The sequence below is a fragment of the Leptinotarsa decemlineata genome, unplaced genomic scaffold (assembly GCF_025532065.1).
Source record: "Leptinotarsa decemlineata unplaced genomic scaffold, Ldec_3_MD MMD2_tig00000035_RagTag_RagTag, whole genome shotgun sequence".
In the NCBI taxonomy this organism is placed as follows: Eukaryota; Metazoa; Arthropoda; class Insecta; order Coleoptera; family Chrysomelidae; genus Leptinotarsa; species Leptinotarsa decemlineata.
In genome coordinates, this window is record NW_027412540.1 from 21108426 (window position 1) to 21130133 (window position 21708).

General features: G+C 36.0%; 1 protein-coding gene across 7 annotated transcripts in view; it reads left to right on the forward strand.

Annotated features, from left to right (window-relative positions):
- Nucleotides 1-21708, forward strand: part of GEFmeso (Guanine nucleotide exchange factor in mesoderm) — a 294400-nt gene that overhangs the window by 238903 nt on the left and 33789 nt on the right. For all 7 annotated transcript variants that reach the window (XM_074172011.1, XM_074172014.1, XM_074172012.1 and 4 more), the window contains exons 3-4: nt 1173-1359; nt 15381-15502. In XM_074172011.1, coding sequence (XP_074028112.1) covers nt 1173-1359; nt 15381-15502 — 309 coding nt within the window. The remainder of the gene's footprint in view (nt 1-1172; nt 1360-15380; nt 15503-21708) is intronic.

Sequence of the window (21708 nt, forward strand, 5' to 3'; positions counted from 1 at the left end):
TAGCCAAACGGTATCCCTAAAGAGATGGGATAGAATCAAAGGATGCAAGCTAGCCAGGATCATCCAGGATGACCCTGAGAAGCTGGCGCCGAAAAGAAATATCTGCCGATGACCAGGAAAAATCTACGCTTAACAGTAGAAATTCTGACTGGCCACTGTCAACTAAGGAAACACCTCCATAATATGGGGCTAGTCGACACACCTCTATGCAGGATGTGTGAACAGGAAGATGAAACTGTCAGGCATGTCGTATGCGAGTGTCCGGAGTTATCGTCAATGAGAGAGTGGGTGTTCGGCGAGTCTTGGTCTACACCTGCCGATATAAAGGAGATGTCTCCCACCTTCCTGGAAAGGAGAGAATGGACGATGAGCTAGGAGGACAACTCCTCGGGAGGATGTACAATGTGTCACATGTGGCCTGAGTACTGTGGGCCTACACCCACCCTCTACTCTACAGATAGAGAGATACAGATTCTTCAAACTATGTATAAAGAATGCTTGTTTTAGATTTATTCTGCGCACACAAATATATACAAAGTTACAAAAACATCATCGAAATTATCCAATGACAAACAAACATGGAATACCACAAGGAAATTAATCCCGTGTTGATATAACATTTTGCGAAATTCTCAACGAAATGATGAATAGCCAATTTTTGACAGTTATTACATTATAATCACACACGTAACACCCAAACTCAAACAAAGAATTTTGTGCAATTAATCTATAAATGTTTTTCAGTTATATACATTACTCTTGAATCACATGCAATGTATGTTACTTGATTTTATTATCTCGTTTATTACCAATGTAATGAGGCTGCGAGGTCTGCATATATATTGTTCAAGAAATATATGAGAAAATTCCTGACCGTGCTTTTTTTGAGTTATTTTCTAGATTTATATCCTTTCTTGATAGATCGAAAGGTCAAAAGAAAGTCAGTGTAAATGCACAAGTCATTTCTCAGCTTACAAAACATCATAAAGCTCATTCTTTCGTTTATTAGCTCCTGGTAAAACAACATATTTTTTATGAATTCGAAGGAGAATATTAATACCAAAAGAAGAAAGTAAGGTACATTTCAATCTAATATCATCACATTCAATCTTTTCTCGAATCAAATGAAACTATAGTTCCTTTATATTCTTAGTGTATTTTTTTCTTCGCAGGTTCCAAGTGAAAGCAGCACGGGTAACACTAATAGTACGACATCCTCAGAAGTATCCCGACCGGTGTCTCTGACGAGTCTTGGTTCCTGTTCTTCGAGCGGAAGTAGCGGCCATCATCAACCGGGGTCCGCGTATTTGGCATCTGCGGAAAGTTTGGACAGCGATCCCGAACCTGCTGGAAGTCAAGGTGAGTGAGTGTATTAACAAAATTTTTCTCTGTAATCACAATAATAGTCAACAATCCCCAACAACTTTGGTTTCTGATGGCTTTTATAAATTCATTTTGGACTTTTCCTTTGTATTTATATTTTTGTTCATCACATTTTTGAGACTACGAATATCTTCATTATAAATTCCTTTAGAAAAACCTACAGGATATACAGGGTGGGCCATCGAAAACTTGACATGGAGGTTTTGGTTACTAATCTTGCAAATCCGAAAAAACACCCACCCATTTACACCGTCGTCACTTCAACCCGGAGCAGAGGGGTGAACAACCCTTGGAATTTTAATAGGGAATAGGGGGTGAGTCGCAATTTTTTTTAATTTGGACGTATTTAAAAGAGTTCTTTCCGCTAATTGTTCCGCAACAAATTGTTGTACGCCACTGCTCAGTTGGAATGTATTTGGAACTCTTTAATTTGTCTCTTATGCTACTTTTTTGGTAATTTTTAGTTCTTCTCTGATAAGAGGACCATTACAATTGAGAAATGGTTGAAAATGCTGTTTCTATTTCTCATTTTTACGTTAAAAGTGATATCTGGTAGTGAGTTCCGTAAAGTTTTGCTAAAGAAACACGCTTGTAATTTTGCGAGTTGCTTAATGAACGAGCGGTGGAAAATCCACATTTTGTTTTCAACATTTGCTTCAGTGATGAATGCTCTTTTTTTCTAAATGGCACAGTTAATCGCCATAATTGTCGCTATTGGGCTTATTCAAATCCTCACATTTTTCATGAAGTGCATACTCAACGTCCATCAAAATTAAATGTTTGGGCTGGAAGTTTTAGTGACCGTATTGTTGGTCCATTGTTTTTAGAAGGCAAATTAACCGGACAAATGTATCTGGAGTTTCTGGAAGATACTATCAATCCCCTTTTCACTGATATTATTGAAAATGACCACAATTATCGGGAGGATCTGTTGATATTTCAACAAGATAGCGCTCCTCCGCACTATGCTCTGCCTGTTCGGCAGTATTTAGATCAGACTTTTCCGGATTACTGGATTGGGAGGCGGGGCACTATCGAATGGCCACCACGATCACCAGACCTTTCGCAGTGAGATTTCTTTCTGTGGGGTTATTTGAAAAGCAGAATTTACTGTACTACTCCTTCATCACTATAAGATTTACGGCAACGAATCACAAATGAATGTCGCCAAATCATTCCAGAAATGCCCCACAATTTTCGAGAACACTTCCAGCAGAATCTCTATTACTGTATGGAAGCAGGAGGTGCCCATTTTGAGCATATGCTAACATGAGAATAAAGTAAGTAACTCAAATTCTAAATTTAATATGATTCGTCCAAATTCAACAAAATGTACACTGTCGTTTAGAGAATTCCAAGATCTTTCAAACGATGTGCGACTCGCCCCCAGTTCCCTATTAAAATTCCAAGGGTTGCTCGGTGGTTGAAGTGACGACGTTGTAAATGGGGAAAAACTGTCCCCCTTCCCATAAAAATCGACCTTTTTGAGCATTTTTTCGGATTTGCAAGATTAATATACTCAAAACCTCCATGTCAAGTTTTTGATGGCCCACCCTGTATATTGTGTCCTTAATGTTATCCAATGGAGGCACGGTAGCTGGTAGAGACATTTTATGGTCTAGGTGGTGATCGCGATATCGTAGTTTATAGTTTGTAAAAGATTTGGATATTTTATTGCCTCAATATTCTCCCGATCTGTTTATTCGAAGTTCATCAATGGCTATTTTGATGGTTTATGGTATGTAGCCATTTTTTTGGGGCGCAATTCTGCTACTTAGTTTGTTGGCTCTTTGAGAAAAGTCACAAATTCCTCTGATTTTTGTTGTCCATGGGGCCAGAGGGTGATTAAATCATCTTTCTCGAAATGTATTATAAACAAGTTTGCAATAACTGGTGATAGAGAGGAACTAATAGGAGCTCCCTCTACCTTTTTATAGAATTTTTCCAATGGTACTCTTGAAATAATGCTTCCTCAAAAAGAGTTTGTTTTGGCAAACTCCTTTTGAGGATGCATGGCAACAGGCTAACTATGGCAACAGAAAAGACATTAACATTTGAGTTGTTGGAATTTATATACTGAGATTGTCCTAGATATAGCCTTCCAAGTTGTCACCATCTCAACTTCTTTAAGAGATGCAGTTGGAACGTATCCAGCAGAAAGCCGAAAAATACTAGTTTTGATGTACATAAGAAACGGCCAGTGCTTGAAAGAAGCATCAAAGATATCAACTCATGAAAACATGTAACCTTTTGTCCTAGCTGAGACTGACTACAGACCCCAAGGCATCAAAAGATGGTCACTTCAACACCACGGTCTATCAAGACTCAGTTGCTCAAACCGAATTTCAGCTGGGTCTACGGGTCATTTAATTCTTTTTGGCATTTCTTACCATTCGCAAAAACATTCTATATCCGGGGTTACAAGTGCTTTGTTAAATTCTTGTGGTATCACTGTAGCACTGGTTTTACCTTACATAAGGGAACGTTGAAGAGATAAAAGATTATAAGCCTAATGAATTAGAGTTATCTGTCAATCGTATAGATCGCGTCTTATCGCCCTTCTTCAAGCCTGATGTAGTTTTTCTTAATCATCAAAATTAGTCGATTTCTGTCAAGTCTTATCCTGATGCAGAAGCTGTTCAACATCAATTAGCATCTTTAACAGCTTCCGTACTTAAATAAATATTTTTGGAAATATACCAAGTGCTAATTATTACAACCTCTTATTGAAACTTGATAATCAAATTTGAACAGTTGTTAGAGGTATTAGTGTGTTAGTTGTTTATAATAAATAATACTTCACTTCTTCGCAAGACAAAGAAGACTTATATATTTTCATGGTAGAATAAAAGTTCTCACGTCTCCAACATGATGTTTCATGTCGATTATAACCTGAAATCATGAAATCAAAGGATAATGATGAAACTACGAGTATGTTGAAAACGGATTTACAAAAATCACTCGAATACTGAACGCTCTTTTTCGGATGTTGAATTTCCGACACTACAATTTTGTTATTGACATTGCAATGCCATTGATACATATTGCAATGAGTTGAAGTTCAGTCAGATGACTTTCTGAAAATAAAAATTTAAATAAAGAATTTGACCATATTTTCATCCGATTTGTCTAAATTATGTCCCAAGATTTACGTTACAGGAGATGTACTAATGCATTAAAAAATTCTTGACTCAATTTCAAGATTGTGGGACTGTGAGAAAATATTTTCAGTTTTTTAAAAATTGGTCTGTCGTGACAGTGAAACGAAAATCATTTTCTTTTCAGGTAATGCAGGCTTTTTGTTTACGATACGACAACATTTAACGAAGAAAAGATATTCAGGATGAGAAATCGTAGCACTATCCAAATTTCATTAAAATTCAACCACTCAATATCATTACCCCACGTGCAATATATTTATTGAATGTAACTTCCAACGTTCTCTGAATTTGGGAATAAATAATATTATACATTATGTTTAACCTCAAAAAATGGCGGTTCAATTTCTCATTCTGAACAAATTTTCTAATTGAATTTTTGACGGATTATGAACAAAATAAAACTCAAAAAGTTTCAGTCTATGGTAGCTCTTTGTTTTCAAGGATATAACACAAGCACTAAAGGAATATACTCAATACGCTTTTAGAGCGGTGCCTGTGTGAAAATAGTGATTTACATTGGATTCGACTCGCTGGAGATTGAATCCACTTAGAAAAATGTTCTCAGGAAGTTTATTCCACATGAACGCAGTTCTCTAAATGAAAGAGTTCCTAAACAGTGAATTTCGAGGCGTACTGAGTTGAATCTCAAAACGATGAGCAGCCACAGTGAGTCGCGTATTTCTTATATGTATCGTTCTTGGTGTAATCAAATGTACCAAGTCACTTGAACTTGAAAGTATCTAGAGAAAAAAAGAAAAATCTGCCACTTTTCTTCGATGTTCCAGACAATCGAGATTGCAAGTGATGCTCACGTCTCCAATCACGCGGAAAGCTCCTTTCTCGATGGAATCCAGCAGCTTCGGGTTATGTTTGGGGACGGAGCTCCATACATGAGAACAATACTCCAAAGAACGTCAGATCTGAGATTTAAATAGCACAACAGTTGCTGAGATATGTACAGTTTTCTGGTTCGGAACAGTGTTCCAAGCTTTCGAAAACCTAGCCTTTGCAATTCCAGCGACATGATTGTGCCAAGACATATTGGTGTCCGTTTCAACCCCCCAACAAACTTATCGAAACAGAAAGCGGAATTGTCTGACCTGACATTATTATATCCGGTTCGGAGACATGTATCTGTTTGGAGAAAATCGATGCCTGGGTTTTTGTTGCATTGAAGTGAATCTGGTTATTTGCACCCCATTTCGAAATCACATCTAGATTCTCATTAAGATGTGTCGTTAACGAAGCAATATATTAGATTCTTGGTTTTTCCAATAAATCGTTTATATTCGAGAAGTGAGCTCAGATTTGACTGTCAAAATGGGTATACGACAAGGGACTATTCTGGGGCCACTTCTTTTTTTGTTTATATGAATAATATAGTTCAAATACGAGACTTGTCCAACATAATATGCTATGCCGATGACACAGTTGATATTCACAAGCCCAAGCTGGGAAGAACTAAAATCATCCGCAGAAGCAGATCTAAGAAAATTGCAAATTTGGCTGGACCATAACCTACTCACCGTAAACGTCTCTAAAACTAAATTCATACCTTTTACACCTACGGTTAATACACAACCCACTACAGATTATTCTATAAACCTTCACAAAACAACTTGCACAGACACAAATACATGTACCTGCCCAGTAATAGATCGAGTATCATCAATAAAATACCTAGGAGTGACTCTGGATCAGCACATTCGCTGGACCGAGCACATCCCGAATCTAAATAAACGACTGAGAGCATTACTGCACAGATTTTTCAATACTTATGCTTTATACTTCCTTAGTAGAATCCATTCTAAGATACAGTATTATAATATGGGGAGGAGCCTTCGTTAACAACTTACGTCCTCTACATATCATACAAAATTTCACCATAAAAATCATATTCAGGAAAAAGAAACAGTACTCCACAAAATTACTATATGAAGAAACAAAAATCCTACCAATCAGTCTTTTGTATGTTCATCAATGTATAATTCGAGGTTGCAGCAGATATGTCCAATCTACCAGACAAACTAGTAATGAAGAATTAGCAATACATTTAGGAAAGCTATAACCCAGAGAACGTTTCTATTTTTCGGTCCAAAATTTTACAATAAAATACCAGTACATTAAAAAAAATGACAAACTAAGAAATTTTAAAACTGAAATAAAGAACTATATCCTGAAAGACAAGGAACATTTCTATAAAATACAACTATAGTGAATACACCCACCATTTGCTGCTATCCCTGTCCTCTACAAATCGTTGAACATCTTTCAGAATTTTGGTAAAAATACGTGCACACATTAAATATACAGGTGTTTTGAAGTTATGCTTTACATAAGAGTAAATTACCTTCCTTATTTTTTTCATCTTGTAAATCTTTGCCAGCCAAAATTTTTAAGATAATTTTATGTACAATACTAATAGTTTTTTTAGAGAAGCCCTGGATAAAACACACACATAGGCAATTATACCTAGGTATGTTTTACTCAGAGAGTAAATATAACCCCATTTTGTAAAAAAAAATGTAATATTTTTTTTGTACATGCAATACTTGAGTAAACTTGAATGTAGAGTTATTTTACAAAGCGAGGAAGATTTGGCAGATGATGATGATCCAATAATAAGAGGGTTGGAGACAATAAGGATCCCTGGGGAATACCAACGTTGATGGTGAAAGTTTTCTAGAGATATCCATCGACAGCCACTTCCAGGAAAGCTGAAGAGCCATACACAAAAATGATCCGATAGGCCATAGCATCGAAGTTTGGCCAGCAAACCCTCATGCCACAGACGGTCGAAGGCCTTAGAAATATCAAGCGCAACAGATCTGGACTCTCCATGTTTCTCGATTGCGTTATTCCAAATATGGATGGCATACCATAAAAGGTTGTCTGTTGATCTTTGTTTTCGTATCTTTGTATCCACATGGATGATCGTTCAAGATGTTGAAGCCTTCCAAATATTTGAGGATATGGTGGTGGCAAAGCGACTGGTCTATAGTTATTTGGAAGAGTTTTCTTACCCTTTTAGGGAATAGGCTGAACGCGAGCAATCTTCCAAAAAAAAACCTTTTTTTGTAAGATATATTGAAAAGTCTGCAAAATACTGGTGCGAGTTCATTTGCGCACTTTTTAGGTACGATGACGAGCAATTCATCAGGACCAGACGCCTTGTTGATATTGAGCTGTTACAAAATTCGCCTGACTAGACGCTATCGAAAAGTAATTTCCGGAATTGTAGATTCTAGTGTGGGAATAGTGGGTGATGCTTTTTCCTGAAAATCGGTTGTGGAGTGGGACGCAAATTGTTCAGCTAGTAGATTTGCTTTATCTTATAACATCAATCCTGGACACGCTGTATACTGGTTCTAAAGTTGGGACGAATACCATCTAGCAACTGTCTACAGAGACTTCCATGACACCTTAACATATAGGGTGATTAGAAAAAACCACACTTGGTGTTGACAATGAACATTGTATTGGATTATGAGTTTTACCCTCAGTTCCGCCACTGGTTAGGATGCAACTCATGCTTAATGCTAGACATATATAAAGGATGTATGTTTTGAGATAATATCAGACAGGCCTCGCAAGTCCCGGACATAATGATATGAATTATAAAGAGAGAGTCTGTTGTGTAGTTAAAAATATATCCTTCAAAATTTTATTTGCATGTGAACTAACATTAATGATAACTGAAATGCGTTCGGCAAAGTCGTAGGTATGTTTATTATAATATTTTCATCATAACATACAACTTTGTTACCGTAGTTTATATTCGTGTCAGAATTTTCAATTTTTCTTAACTTTCCTGACTTTCTTCCAAACAGTTCTATTAGTATAATATTCTTGGACTCCTTATAATAATGTATACGTTTTGGTTTACGAGTTTTTTAAAATCATACCCTAATGAATTGACCATCGGACATCTATTGAACGTCCTCTTCATGACCACGTTCACAGGTTCTATAGTGGACCATTAAAGAATATCCATTGAATGTCCTATACTTACTTGTCTTATTACTTCTTTAGAGTTTTATGTTAAGGAAAATGCCACTAGCAGCGTGATGAAACAAAAATCACTAATTCCTGTAGTTTCTACAGCTCTGTTGCATGTTCAGCCTTCTGTATAGTGAATATTCTTAAAATTGTGAAAAAACCGAAAAAAATCAATCGTCTTTAGATTTCCCATGCACTTTTTTCCTTCATTATTTTAGATTCTTGTCGTTCTCCTAATATATAGACTTTTTATTCAAAATTACTATGGAAGTTTAAGGATTTCAGTTGTTTATACAATATTTTTTCATAGACTGTTCCTACATTTAACGTCCTACAACATTGTCTATTGATATGGTTCAAGTAAACGATATAGTGCACCCGACTTTCCAGCAGTTCCCCTTTAATAAAATAGTTAGGGAGCTAACTAATACGAACCGCCAGTTCTTCAGTCCACGTGGACTAATTCGTAGCGGCATTATTTCTTTATATTGGTTTTTTTGGCCTTTGAGTTCGCCGATAGCTTCAAAAATTACTATATAAGTTACTTCGACTATATACGAAAAGTATAATTTTCGGAATACATTTAAGTAAGTCCAGTTAGATTTATAACCTGGGGCATAGAATAAATGTGATATCCAGAGCTTCGGAAAACTATTCTCAAGAATAAGAATATATACTTGTAAATGGTATAGTGTTTTGGAGTCTAAAGAGCAATTTTGTTAGTGTCATTCATAGTTATTTCCTCTTTACTTGGTTTTATTTTATTGATTTATTTCGAACCTTGCTTGATACTTTACACTACAGTAGTTGAGAACCAAATTAGGCTTTCTTATTTTTTTATCAGTTTTGTCGAATGTAAAAAATGAAACCTTGTTACAATTAACTGAGGTCAAGTACCTGTTTCACATGATGTAATACATCGCGAGCCAAAGGTTGAAATGATTATTTGGTTACATGGGATGATATAATCGGAGATGTTTGACCTTAGTTGAGTTAAATTTAAATTTGTTTGTGAGTGAAGTGAAAGGTAATATTTCTTTATCATTATTTGATGTCGGCTATCTCCATGTCGTTCAGTGGGTTAGTGGTGCCATTGAACTGTGGTAATGGTACAATTTTTTTGTAAACATGATCCAGAAATGTGAAATATTCGAAGGTTATTTGATCACTATTCAGCCAAAGAGCAATTTTGTTGGTATGTTTTGTAAATTATTTGGCATTTGCTGAACAAAAATTATTTAGACGATATTCAGGCGGATATTTTTTTTTCACTGTCAAGTTTACAGATTGAAAAGTGCAGTTTGTCAATAAGGTATATAGTACAGACTTCTTTTTTTTTTCAACAAAAACCTAGCAACAACGTACCATTATGCGGAAAACAAGATGATTTTTCCAAATAACTTTGTGTTTGGTATCGCATGTTAAAAAAAATCAGAAACTCGCATTATTCCATTAATTTGTAAAAGTCGTAGTTTGAGATTTGCTAGTATGATAAGCAATTTAAATAACAGACAAATTTGTTGCAACAACATATTTAACAAAACTGCTTTGCATAATAGAAAGTTATTCCTAATACTCCAAGTAAAACTACTCGTCACCTGATAAACTTGATATAAAATTCAAATGAGTAGCAAAATGTTAAACAGCCTCCATCAAATTGAAGTACCTGCCACTGTTCTCGTGTTTTTTGATTCATCATCTCCAGGGCAACTTTTATCAAACGTTAAAAGGTTTCTGATGGTTTTCTTATCATACCCCTTGAATTTAACGAAATAGGTAATTTCAGGGGATCTATACAAGTTGACATTTCAGATATTAACATCTTACGCATCTTATTCATACACTTTTTTTCAGTTAGTGTTCCCTGCAGTCTACACTCTGAAGTGATAAATCGATGGAATTTCTTTATCTGACGTTACCAGTCTTAAGCCCAAGTTGATATTTGAAACAATAATAGAATATTTTTTGGTTTTGATGTTTGATCAGTTTTAACCATTTCTTGATTTTGTTTGTTGTTCGTGGCTTACATTAGCTAGAGAGGGCAGTTGCCATCTTGATAAATATAATGTTTTTTAGGTCTGGGACTTTTCAATGTGATTCTTCTGGATTCATATTTTGATGTAATGCCTAGGCAACCATCTCTGAATTTTTCCATGTCTTTGAAAGTTGTAAAATATAATAATTTTTACGATAACTGTGCAATATATTTTTAATATCTCAAATCTTAAGGCCAACTACATGTTTGACACTAGAAATAAGAACATACAAAAAACAGCTTAACTTCAAGTTATTTGTCATGAAGGCGTTTTTGTTACATTGAAAGTAGCGTTCACTCAAAGCTATTGAAGATTAAGTCGAATGATCAAACTGAGACTTATTCTTCTTGCGTACATACACCACTCTACTAATTAAATTACTGTTAGCGTGAGACGCCAGAGGTTCTGCTAAATTTACATACTGCAATTTAAAATAGCCACGGCAACAACAAACTCCGTGAAGTGCATGTGGATGCCCCGAAGAAACGAATGAAAATAAACTAAAATGGCACCGTTTGTCAGCTGGGAATTATTTTCCATTGCGAAAAATGCTAGACGTTGATTTACGACGAAACATTGAATAACAGTATTTCGAAGTACGGTTTCGAATAAACTCCTAGTGGCGTTTGAGTGTGATTTGGATTTAAAAAAAACGAATAGGTTACATGTTGGGAGTCTCCATTCATTCTGTCATCAAAGTACTCCAGGAATTCTAGAACAAAGGAGACTGAGATATGAACTCGTCCCTAATTTATCACAAAACGAATCTGATGATGTGTTCAACTCAACTTTGAGCTGTTAATTCATATTACTTAGAAATCTTGATTTTCACTATACAGTTTTATCAAAAACGCAACACCTGTTCCACTACACAATAGTTCCTTCAGGCGTGTCTATACTTATAAAATAATATTTGAATCGTGAAGTGTGTTACATCAAATGAAAAACTAGAAAATGCCGAGTCGAGCCAAGAAGAAAAGCACAAAAAGGCACCAAGGTATATTTTTGTTGTATTGATCGGTGACTTTTTGCCACGCAGTCATCTTAAGTTTTCGTTTCCCTGTAGTTTCCAGCATCCCCTTCCTTTTAATTCGATATTGAAACATCACGATCCATCTGTTAATACACCGAATATAGACTTCACTGCCGTTTTGACACCCATCCATCTTTATTTTTCCCAATTCAGCATTCTCTTCACTTCAATTCGACGTGCCATACGTCACGATGCGACTCGTAATATCGATAAATCTAGTCATTGCCACATTAATGATTCATGGTTTTGAATTGTATATATAACTTACACTTTGGAGTCGGTTCACCACGTGCAGTCCACTCAGATGACGATCTTTTTGATTCTGGTGTGAAACGATGGAGCCATGTTTCATCCACTGTCACATATTGACGCGTAAATTCGGGAATAGTTTCAGATACTGGTGGCGGATAGGGGAACGGCCATGGGACTGGAAGCCCTGTCCGGGAAGCCAATTTGGCCTTACGGACGGGGTCGTCGGACTCCTGGTCAGTGGTAGAAATAAGTAGGGTGAGGGGAACCAAAACTCCCCAAAAGTCTTTGCGAAACATACCACCGTGGACTAGCCTACCCAAGCTAAGGTGTAAGGAATCGGGCCGACAGCTGAATGGCCGCAGGGTGATATGCGGTCACGAACGATCCCCTTGGGGAACCGGGCGAAAACTCATTGTAATCAGCCTTCCTCTGGTAATGCGGGGCTCTGCCAGAGTGACCAACTCTTCCCCTGCTACTTGTGGGAACACACATGAATGAAACAAACACAAAAACAGACATGGAGAAAACAAAAACCTCAATCTATGGCGGTGGCTCGGGATGTCCACCCCAACCTACCGCTCGGAATGAGGCTGGATATGGCAGATCACCTCGTGGTATAAAACAAAGACCAAGGCGTAAGTGCATTTGCGACGCCGAGACTAAAAGGAGAAAGAGAGCGATAGAGGCAGGAGTAGCAGCAACTATAAGTGCACCCTTCTCCTGCACTCCACCTCCAACAACAAGGGCACTTCCAGCGGCGGGCGCCAAGAGCTTTGACTTGAAAAATGCAAGAAACCGGCTGCCCCTGCAGGAAATCGCCCTTACTTGAGCACCTCCACGGAGGGAACCCCAAGAAGGTTGACGAAGCCGTGCAACGACAGCAATATCGCTGCACCTTCCAAAACCTTCACGAAGGCCGCCGTGAGACATCTCAAGGTTGCCAAAGAGACAGTGTGTTCGGCGAGTCTTTGCCTTCACCTGCCGATATAAAGGATATGTCTATTAGTGACCTGTCCACCTTCCTGAAAAGGACAGAATGGACGATGACCCAGGAGGAGAACTACTCGGGAGGATGTACAATGGGTCACATGTGGCCTAAGTGCTGTGGTTCTACACTCACTCTCCCTACTCTACAGATACAGTTTTAGATACTGTTCAGAATCATCAATTTGCCGTTGTTTTTGGTCGATTGTGAGCTCGCATGGCACCCTCTTTAAACAGAGCTTTCGCACTCTCAAATTCTCATGCACGATATGTCCAAGACGTTCCTTTAATATCTTTAGAGCCGCAGCTATCTCCATCAACTTCACTTTGTGGTTATCCAAAATCATTTTGTTGTCTTTTTTACCGCCTCTTTAGGGAGTCCACTTCATGAGTCGTCCTCGGTGCTCATCTCATCTCGTTCAAACTTGGAAAACCATTTCTCAACGGTTGATTTTCTCGCTACAATAATGTTTATCAGGCCAAGCCTTAGCTTTAACAGTATTTTTTTCGCCTGAAAGTAATGATTTATTACCGCACGAAATTCCTTTCTATCCATTTTCTTCTAACTAACAATAGTTGGTTCACTCAAAATTGTCTATCTCACAAATTAATAGTCCGGCAGCTGTGAAATTTGTATACATGTTTTTTGAAGGTTATGGTTAACAAAAAACCACATGGATTCAACACTAGTGGTGCCGTCTGTGTGTCAGCTACCAATCCAATATATTGGATTATACTGTTGAAGAAACTTCCCTTCCTCATCATCCCCTCTCTCGAACCCCTGCTTTCGATGGCCTCCGTGTTTTCTGTGTTTCTATGGCTACTAGAGCATTGGTAGCTGTCTCTGGTATTATTTTATTTCATCATTTCTTTGGAATTTTCAGCCGGTATTAGAGTTTAGTTTCTACTATATTCAGTCGTTCCTTGATTTCAGCTGAAATTATAACGTCCACATCATCATCGAACTCCATTAATTAATTAACCCCAATTATACTCATATCGTAAAAATGCCATAGTATAATACAAGTACTGTCAGATATCCCATTTTCCTTCCTGCATTCAAACTGTCGAGTTGAAACTTTCAGTTTTTGCGTTTCTACCAAAAAATAGTCCATTGAACTTTCTTGTCTCTGATGGTTCAACGTGTTTTTGAGTTACTGAATATACGAGGGTTGCCTTTTATGTTTTGGGATTTGGTAACCCTAGTGTTGCAATCTAGCAAATGGCAGCTCTATCGTGAAGTTGGACATTTTTGAACTTATACGTACTCAGAACGTTTTGACATACGCGCGCTATTTGTGTTGTTTACAGTACCTAACTTAAAAGATTCATCTCTGTCAAAAAATGGAATTAAATCGTGAATATTTTCGTGCGATTATTTTTTTACAACTTTTGACGTGGATTAACTCAGCAACTCAGGATGAGCTTAATTCAGTTTTTGGCGATGAAGCTCCATCAAGGCCCAGTGTTTATCGATGGTATGGTGAATTTTCAATCGTGGTCGTAGTTGACTCCAAGACGAATTTCGTGAAGGTCGTCCAAAATCAGTTGTTGTTCCGAAAACCATTGATGCTGTGCGCGAACTGATATTGCAAGATCGTCATGTGACCTATCGTGAGATTGAGACAACTTTAGACATTAGTGGGACCAGCATACATTCAATACTACATAAACATTTGACTGTCAAAAAATTTGTTCGCGTTGGATCCCACAGAATTTGTCAATCGCTCAAAAAAGAAGCTCGTGTCGATTGGTCGAAGGAAATGCTCAAAAAATACGATCACGGTGCTTCGAAACACGTCTATGACATCGTGACATGTGATGATTCGTGGATTTACGCGTATGAGCCCGAAAATAAACAGCAGTCGACTGTATGGGTGTTTCAAGATGAGCCAAATCCAACAAAAGTTGTTCGCGCACGAAGCACTCCCAAGCAAATGGTCGCCTGTTTTTTCGGAAAAACTGGACATGTCTCAACCGTACCACTAGAACAACGCAGAACAGTCAATTCTGAGTGGTACACAATCATTTGTTTGCCAGTTGTCTTCCGAGAAATCAGGAAAACCAACCGCCGAAGACGGATCACTCTTCACCACGACAATACGAGCTCTCACACATCGGCTCAAACAACTACATTTTTGAGCACCCAAAACATCGATTTGATCAGTCATCCGCCGTATAGTCCTGACTTGGCACCGAATGACTTCTTTTCATTCCCGCACGTAAAACACAAACTAAGAGGTCAACGTTTTTCGCCACCTGAAAAAGCGGTTGCTGACTTCAGAATGCATGTTTTGGAGATATCTCAATCGTAGTGGCAAAAGTGCTTCGACAATTGGTTCAAACGCATGCAAAAGTGTATAGATCTTCATGGATAATATTTTGAAAAACAATAAAGTGATTTTTGATTATTAATATTTGTTTTTGTTCTCTAATCCCGAAATATAAAAGTCAACCCTCGTAATGTGCTTTTATAATCCTTCACCTTCCAAATGGTAAATAATATTCATGAAAGAGATCGTTGTTTTTCAGGGTCTGCCGATAGTGGCATAGCAGAACAAGAACAACCCACGATGAGTCCAGAACAGAGAGTCCTTCAAGAAGTATTAGAAACTGAAACCGTTTACGTGTCCGATCTCAACGAGGTTATCCAGGTGAGTGATTGTCTCTTTGTTGCACAGTGTGTGAATCGCCATTATACAATGCTACAACACATTGCAAACGACGAAGATTATTAGCTTATGTCACTTTGAGCAATAAATTACTAGAAACGTGAGAAAGTCGTTTTTTGATAAATAATGTGGGATTCCTATCGAGTGACATAAATATCGCGTGTATTGCGTATTTTCCTCGCGGTACGATGCGTTTATAATTCCTTCTATTTTATTCATACGGGATTTTAATGGTATTTAAATAATAATAATAATAATATCTCTATGTTTTTTACCAAAAATTTTGAATTTTTTAAATTAGCACTGAGCAGTAAGCATCTGTCATTTTGTTTCTTTCTTAAATTGATGAATATTATGATTTAAAAAGGGTAATTTCATTCAGATACAAAGGAGCTATATAAGAAAAACATCCTTGAAATTTGGAAATACGGTGCCTAGATATGTGGAATGAGGTAATTCTCAAATTGACCATATGTATGCCAAAACGCCTGCTCAATAAACTATATAAATAACTAGGTGTTTTAGTTTGAAGCAACTTAAACAAAAAAATGTTTATCAAATATTGGACTCTGTACCTCACATTCAGCTCCTTCATTTTTAACGAAAATGATATGTCATGTTCACCATATGGTATACAGCATACGAATCGCATACAAGCATTTTGTATACGTTGTAACTTCTGCTTGTTATATTGCGGCAAAAAATGGTTACACACCGAACAACAATACTCGATATCGGGGTAAATATGAGTTTTAACTAACCTGAGTTTCATTTCTTCTGATAACTGATACTTGAATTTATGAAGCCATATGAGTTTGAAGAATAATACTTTGAAAATGTTTGTTCACGTGTTCATGGAAAGACAAACGGCTATCTGTGGTTACGCCAAGATTTTTACCACTGTCTACCCAGTCAATGTCTGCGTTATCGAGAGTGAGCCTAAAGTCTTACTGAGTTTCTACTATTTGTCTTTGAGACCCTATGCATGAGGCCAAAGTTTTATTTGGATTGATTTTCAGTCCATGATTTTCCGAATATAGAAATGTTTTGTGCAAATCTGTGTTTATATTGGCCACGCAACTTGCCTCCGCAAATACGAAGCTTTCGCATGAAATGAACCTCCGCATTTTATTTTGCATGTGATTTACCGGAGTAACTTGTATTCATAAATTTGGTCTATGAATGAAAAAAATGATTGAAACTTTTTCTTATACATAACTTTCTTAAAATCGTACACATTTCGGAAAGTTAGTATACAAATTTCCAGAAAACATGGCATTTTTCACCAATGATTATATAGGTTTTGTGAACGTATATAATAAAGAACAATTAATTATTTTATTTATAGATGAAACAATTTACTGACTTGTTATACAGTTTTTGTTACGTTGTAACTTGTCTGGGTTGAATTTTCGGTTTGCCCTATTATATAGATTTCAAATTTATTAATTTTTTAGATTGTGAAACGTTAAAAATCCAAAAAATATAAAGGAGCATAATTTGCATAATTTATATTACCAACAAGTATTTTTTATTTGAGGAATGTTAAAAGTAAGTCTTTGATCTTTATGCATTCACAACCGCTTCCGCACAGAATTTATGTTTTCCCTTTTTATTAATTTGTGAAAAAATGTCACCACATTTTCCCAGCTTTCGAAATATTCCTTAAATTTATTCCACGTCTGAGTTATATAATCAACCCCTTTTCTTTACCAACTGTCGGAATGAGAATTTAAGAATATGTGATGTATCAAACAAAAACCACGTTCGTTGACCTCATGCCACCGAAGTACACTTTCGATACAAACTTCACAGTTGTCAAAACCCATGAAAAGTGAATGTGGAACAGTTTTTCCAAGAACATATTGTCGGAAATTTCTCCAGTACGTACTTTTTCATTATTTATATTGTGTAGGAATCCTGTGAATGATTTCTAATTCGATTCCATTACGCATGTTTGGAGAAAAGTGTATAATTCAATGTTTATATGAAAGTAGTTTCGAGAGGGGTTTTCTTCCAGTTTCTGTCTGAAAGAGTTAATTTTTTGCTTCTTTCTTTTGGAAAATTCCCACTTCAAGATGGAGAAGTAGAAGGTCAAAAGCTTTCTTTCCCAAAAATTAATCTCTTCTAAAAATATACCCTTTCAATTTGAGTAATCACTTACTTATTGAATTGAATACATTTGTTACCCCAAGCATCTCATGTTCATTATAAATTTTCTTTACACATGCAATTTAAATTATTGTTTTTCGTGTGACAAAATGAATTCAAGTGGCGTCACAAACCGATGTGACACTCCTGATGATAAAGATTGCAATTACGTTGTTTTTGTAAGACATTGAAGTTTAGGGTCGTATTTTTGTTGTGTGTTGTCACTAGGTAGATAGGACCTATTTTAAAATTAAAACTGATACTTGTGAATGTTTGAATCAATTTTATCAAATGTCATCAATAGTTACAAGCTGTTACATTGTAACCAAAAAATGTTGGCATACATGCTCTGGCTACCCGAGTGAAGCAGTGGCGGAGTCTCTAGTTGTATGTAAATATTACCAAACTTTTGGCCCAGCTCAATGCAACACGCTGACTGACAAGCTACTGAATGATACGTGGGCACATTTGGGCCAAATCAAAGTGTGAAAGCCATTTAAAAGCCGGTGCATAATTTGAAATGTATCTGTGGCTATTTAAAACTCCACATGCGGCAAAATGTAGTGAATGTAAACACCTTCACATTTAGAACTTAAAGACTTGTATTTAAAACGCCCATGCCGTTTTTCACGATGATGAATGAACTTATTCAGCGCCACATGCAACCTATTATCGATTGGCGTTTACGACTTTCTTGCCGTAAAGCTGGTGATTTTGCATAATCTGCATCAGGTGAAGTTAAAACGGACGTCAATATCGAGGAAGTTATCATGAACCGAACATAAATCACAACTATGGAGTAAAGTAACAGGGCTGTAATGAACAAGTAAAGAGAGATCAAAATTATGTTTCCAGAATATTTGTAGCCGTCAGAGTTTACAAGGTATGTAGAGTGTAGTGTGTCAAAAAGAAACTTCATGATGTATACTCCATATAACTGTGTATCAGATCTTGAATGTTGATACTTTGAATATGCAATTCAGTAACCACCTAGAAACTTTTTTTAGTATCAATTCATAAATAAAGAGTTTCCTAGACTGGATTTATATGTCATACTACTTGGAGTGACTTATTACACACAGTACAAAAATTTGAACAACCAATCCTGATTCACTAACAAAATCAAAGTATTCTCGGTTCCTCGAAGAGCTAATTTAAAGATGAATCCTGAACAAGAATGCATGTATTTTTGCGTTAATTAGAACCGGCAACCCTCAGAAATCGAACCCTGTGCTGTGTTAAGGATTAAACTAATTTTGTTACATGGGATTCCCAGAACAGGTCAGACGAGACGCTCAGTTGGAATCTTAATTCCTAATAAAACATTTCAGTTAAAACGAAAAATATCAACTACATCATTCAAATCAAACCAGCTAAAATTCTCTTCGTGAAACAGGACGCCTTGAACACGCTTGTAAAAGATATTACCATCAAGGTTCCATTCGGAGAGACTCTTCCAAACTTGATTATTAGATACCTGATTGATATGGTTATTCATTGAAATGGTGTGACGTGAAAATTATCGTTGAATTTATCATCTTTCTTTCTAATGTTGTTCAGAAGAGTTATTGATGCAACACATCTGAAACTGGTGTTTTACAAATTTGTCCATCAGCAACTAAGCAATAAATCAAACGCTACAAAGTAAAACCTCGTTTGCTGAAAAAAATTAGGGAACTTGACATTTTTTTCTGAAAATTGTGACTCAGTCGATGGAAATTAATATTCTTCATAATTATTTGGTGTAAATTGAAACAATCCCATACATTAAGTAGTGCCAAATTCGTCCCATTAACAATGCCCCAAACAGAGAAAGAAACATCCAATATTTTTAAATCTATAATCAATTTGCACAATTTATAAATAAATTGTAGTCATCAAGTGTAAAAACTTATTTGATGAACCTATATATGCAATACTTCATTTGAAAAACAGTCATTCAAATACTTCAGTATAGTTATTCTAACTTTGGATAGTGAAATAAAATTTTTAAGTTCTTGAATATGCAAATTGCGACTCCTTAAAATTCTCAAATCGACTGAAACAACTGTTTATGGAAATTGAATTTTGATGGCATTCGATGTTTTCAAGGTGGAGTTTTTATCGATAGTGGATTGCACGAAATGCGTTGTTCACCTTGAGAAATACGATTATATTTCATTCTGGTTTTAACTTGAACACTTATGCAGCACAATTATCATTTTTCCATACCTGAAAAATGAACCCGTAGTAGAAATATGTACATATACATAACAATATTTCACGATGATTCATATATTTACTATCAACTTCATTCATAAAAATATGTATCGGAAACGTCGAAGTAAATATTTGGTTTTCTTAGAAAAATTTGTCATCGTTTCGTTTTGTACTAATGTTTAACTATTCTCGTCATTGACTCGATTACCTTTTGAATGCTAATACCATTATTATTCACAACGTTGCTGATGGAAGGTTTAATTGACCTGAATTTTGAATACTTTTCGTCTAGAAGGAAACCTTCAATAAACCATGAAAATAAGTTTCTCTACTTCTACAATTGAAAAAATCCAATTCAAAATTAGAATTTGAAACTTCTTCCTCATTTACCAAACTTTTCAGAAATGCTTAGGTTAATGAACTTTAATGCCCCGTAATGCATTTTCCTTGAAATTTTTTTTGGTATAACCTTAAGAAAGCGATTCGTAATATTCCAAGTTTCAATCTGATATGACGCAGATAAAGCGGAAATGACATTCATAAAAACAACCACAAGAATAAGCATGATAGCTCATTGATTTCCATGTGAATCATGAAATACTTTTGAATTGTCCCAGAATGAATAATTGAGTGAACATGGCTTGAAAAACTACATTTTAGTGCAATGTTTTTCCAGAGACTTTGAAAAAAAATGGACAAGTCAGATAATTCCCAAGAAGTAAAATAAATAAACTGACTGTTAGTGAAATTTAGGAAGAAAGGCAAATGGTACTACTTAGAGTCGAATAGTTATTATGGTGAAAAAAGAGCACTAGAGCTAGTTTATAGATAAATGTGTACATAAATATCAATGCATAGCCTTTATGACTCTCTTAATGTCCGTCGCTACACAGAATTCGATGGTAGTGATTTTTGTTTGAATTTTTCAGTACATACATCAATTATTCACCTTTGTAGCTCTCTATTTTCATGAAAATACATTATCATTTTCGAAGGATTCACTCATTATATTCAAATTAACATACCAGTATATCAGTTAATAATTCGTGAGATCAATCATTAGAGATAATTAGAATGTATAAAACGCACGAGATGAAATGTGTGTGTGAACCATGATCATTTTCTACTAATTATAGTCAATTCATAATTAATATAGAAATTAAACTAAGTCATCAGTAGATTTCAATTGATAAATTGTGGAGTAGTAGCTCAAAATATGAATCAGGGGATCTACTGCAAAAACAGTAAACCTGGCGACACTGAATACGGCGCTCCTCCCGTGTGATTTCCTCTTCATCGGTATTGTATTGGCTCGCAATATCCTAAAATTGTTATGGATATTGTTGGCTTTGCTTTTATTATGACATTTATGATGCACTGTTTGGAACCATTGGTGTAGTAATGAATATTACTGGAGTTTTTTCCCAACACTAAATCGTTATTTTTAACACCTCGACACGTGTGATTTTCACTATAAAGTTTTCTACAAAACCGCTTGAGAAAGCCATTGTATAGCGAAACACGTGTCCCGGTTTTTGTAAAACCCTTTATAATGAAAATCATACACTAAACTGTATTAATGAGTTTTGATATGTTAAATTTTCAACTTACTTTCCTTATTTTTCAAATGGTTTGAGAGTTGATCTGCTATTCCGGTTGGAGACAAATCCAATGAATCAAAAATATTGAAATTGGTCCAGCCGTGATTGAGTTATCAAAAACACGATTTTGAAAACAAGCTGTTTGAATTATATTTGAATATATTTTAGAATATTCGTTAATCGATTAAAAAGGTATTCTCCATTCAATTGTTTTACCATTTTCGTTGTTTTCTCTAT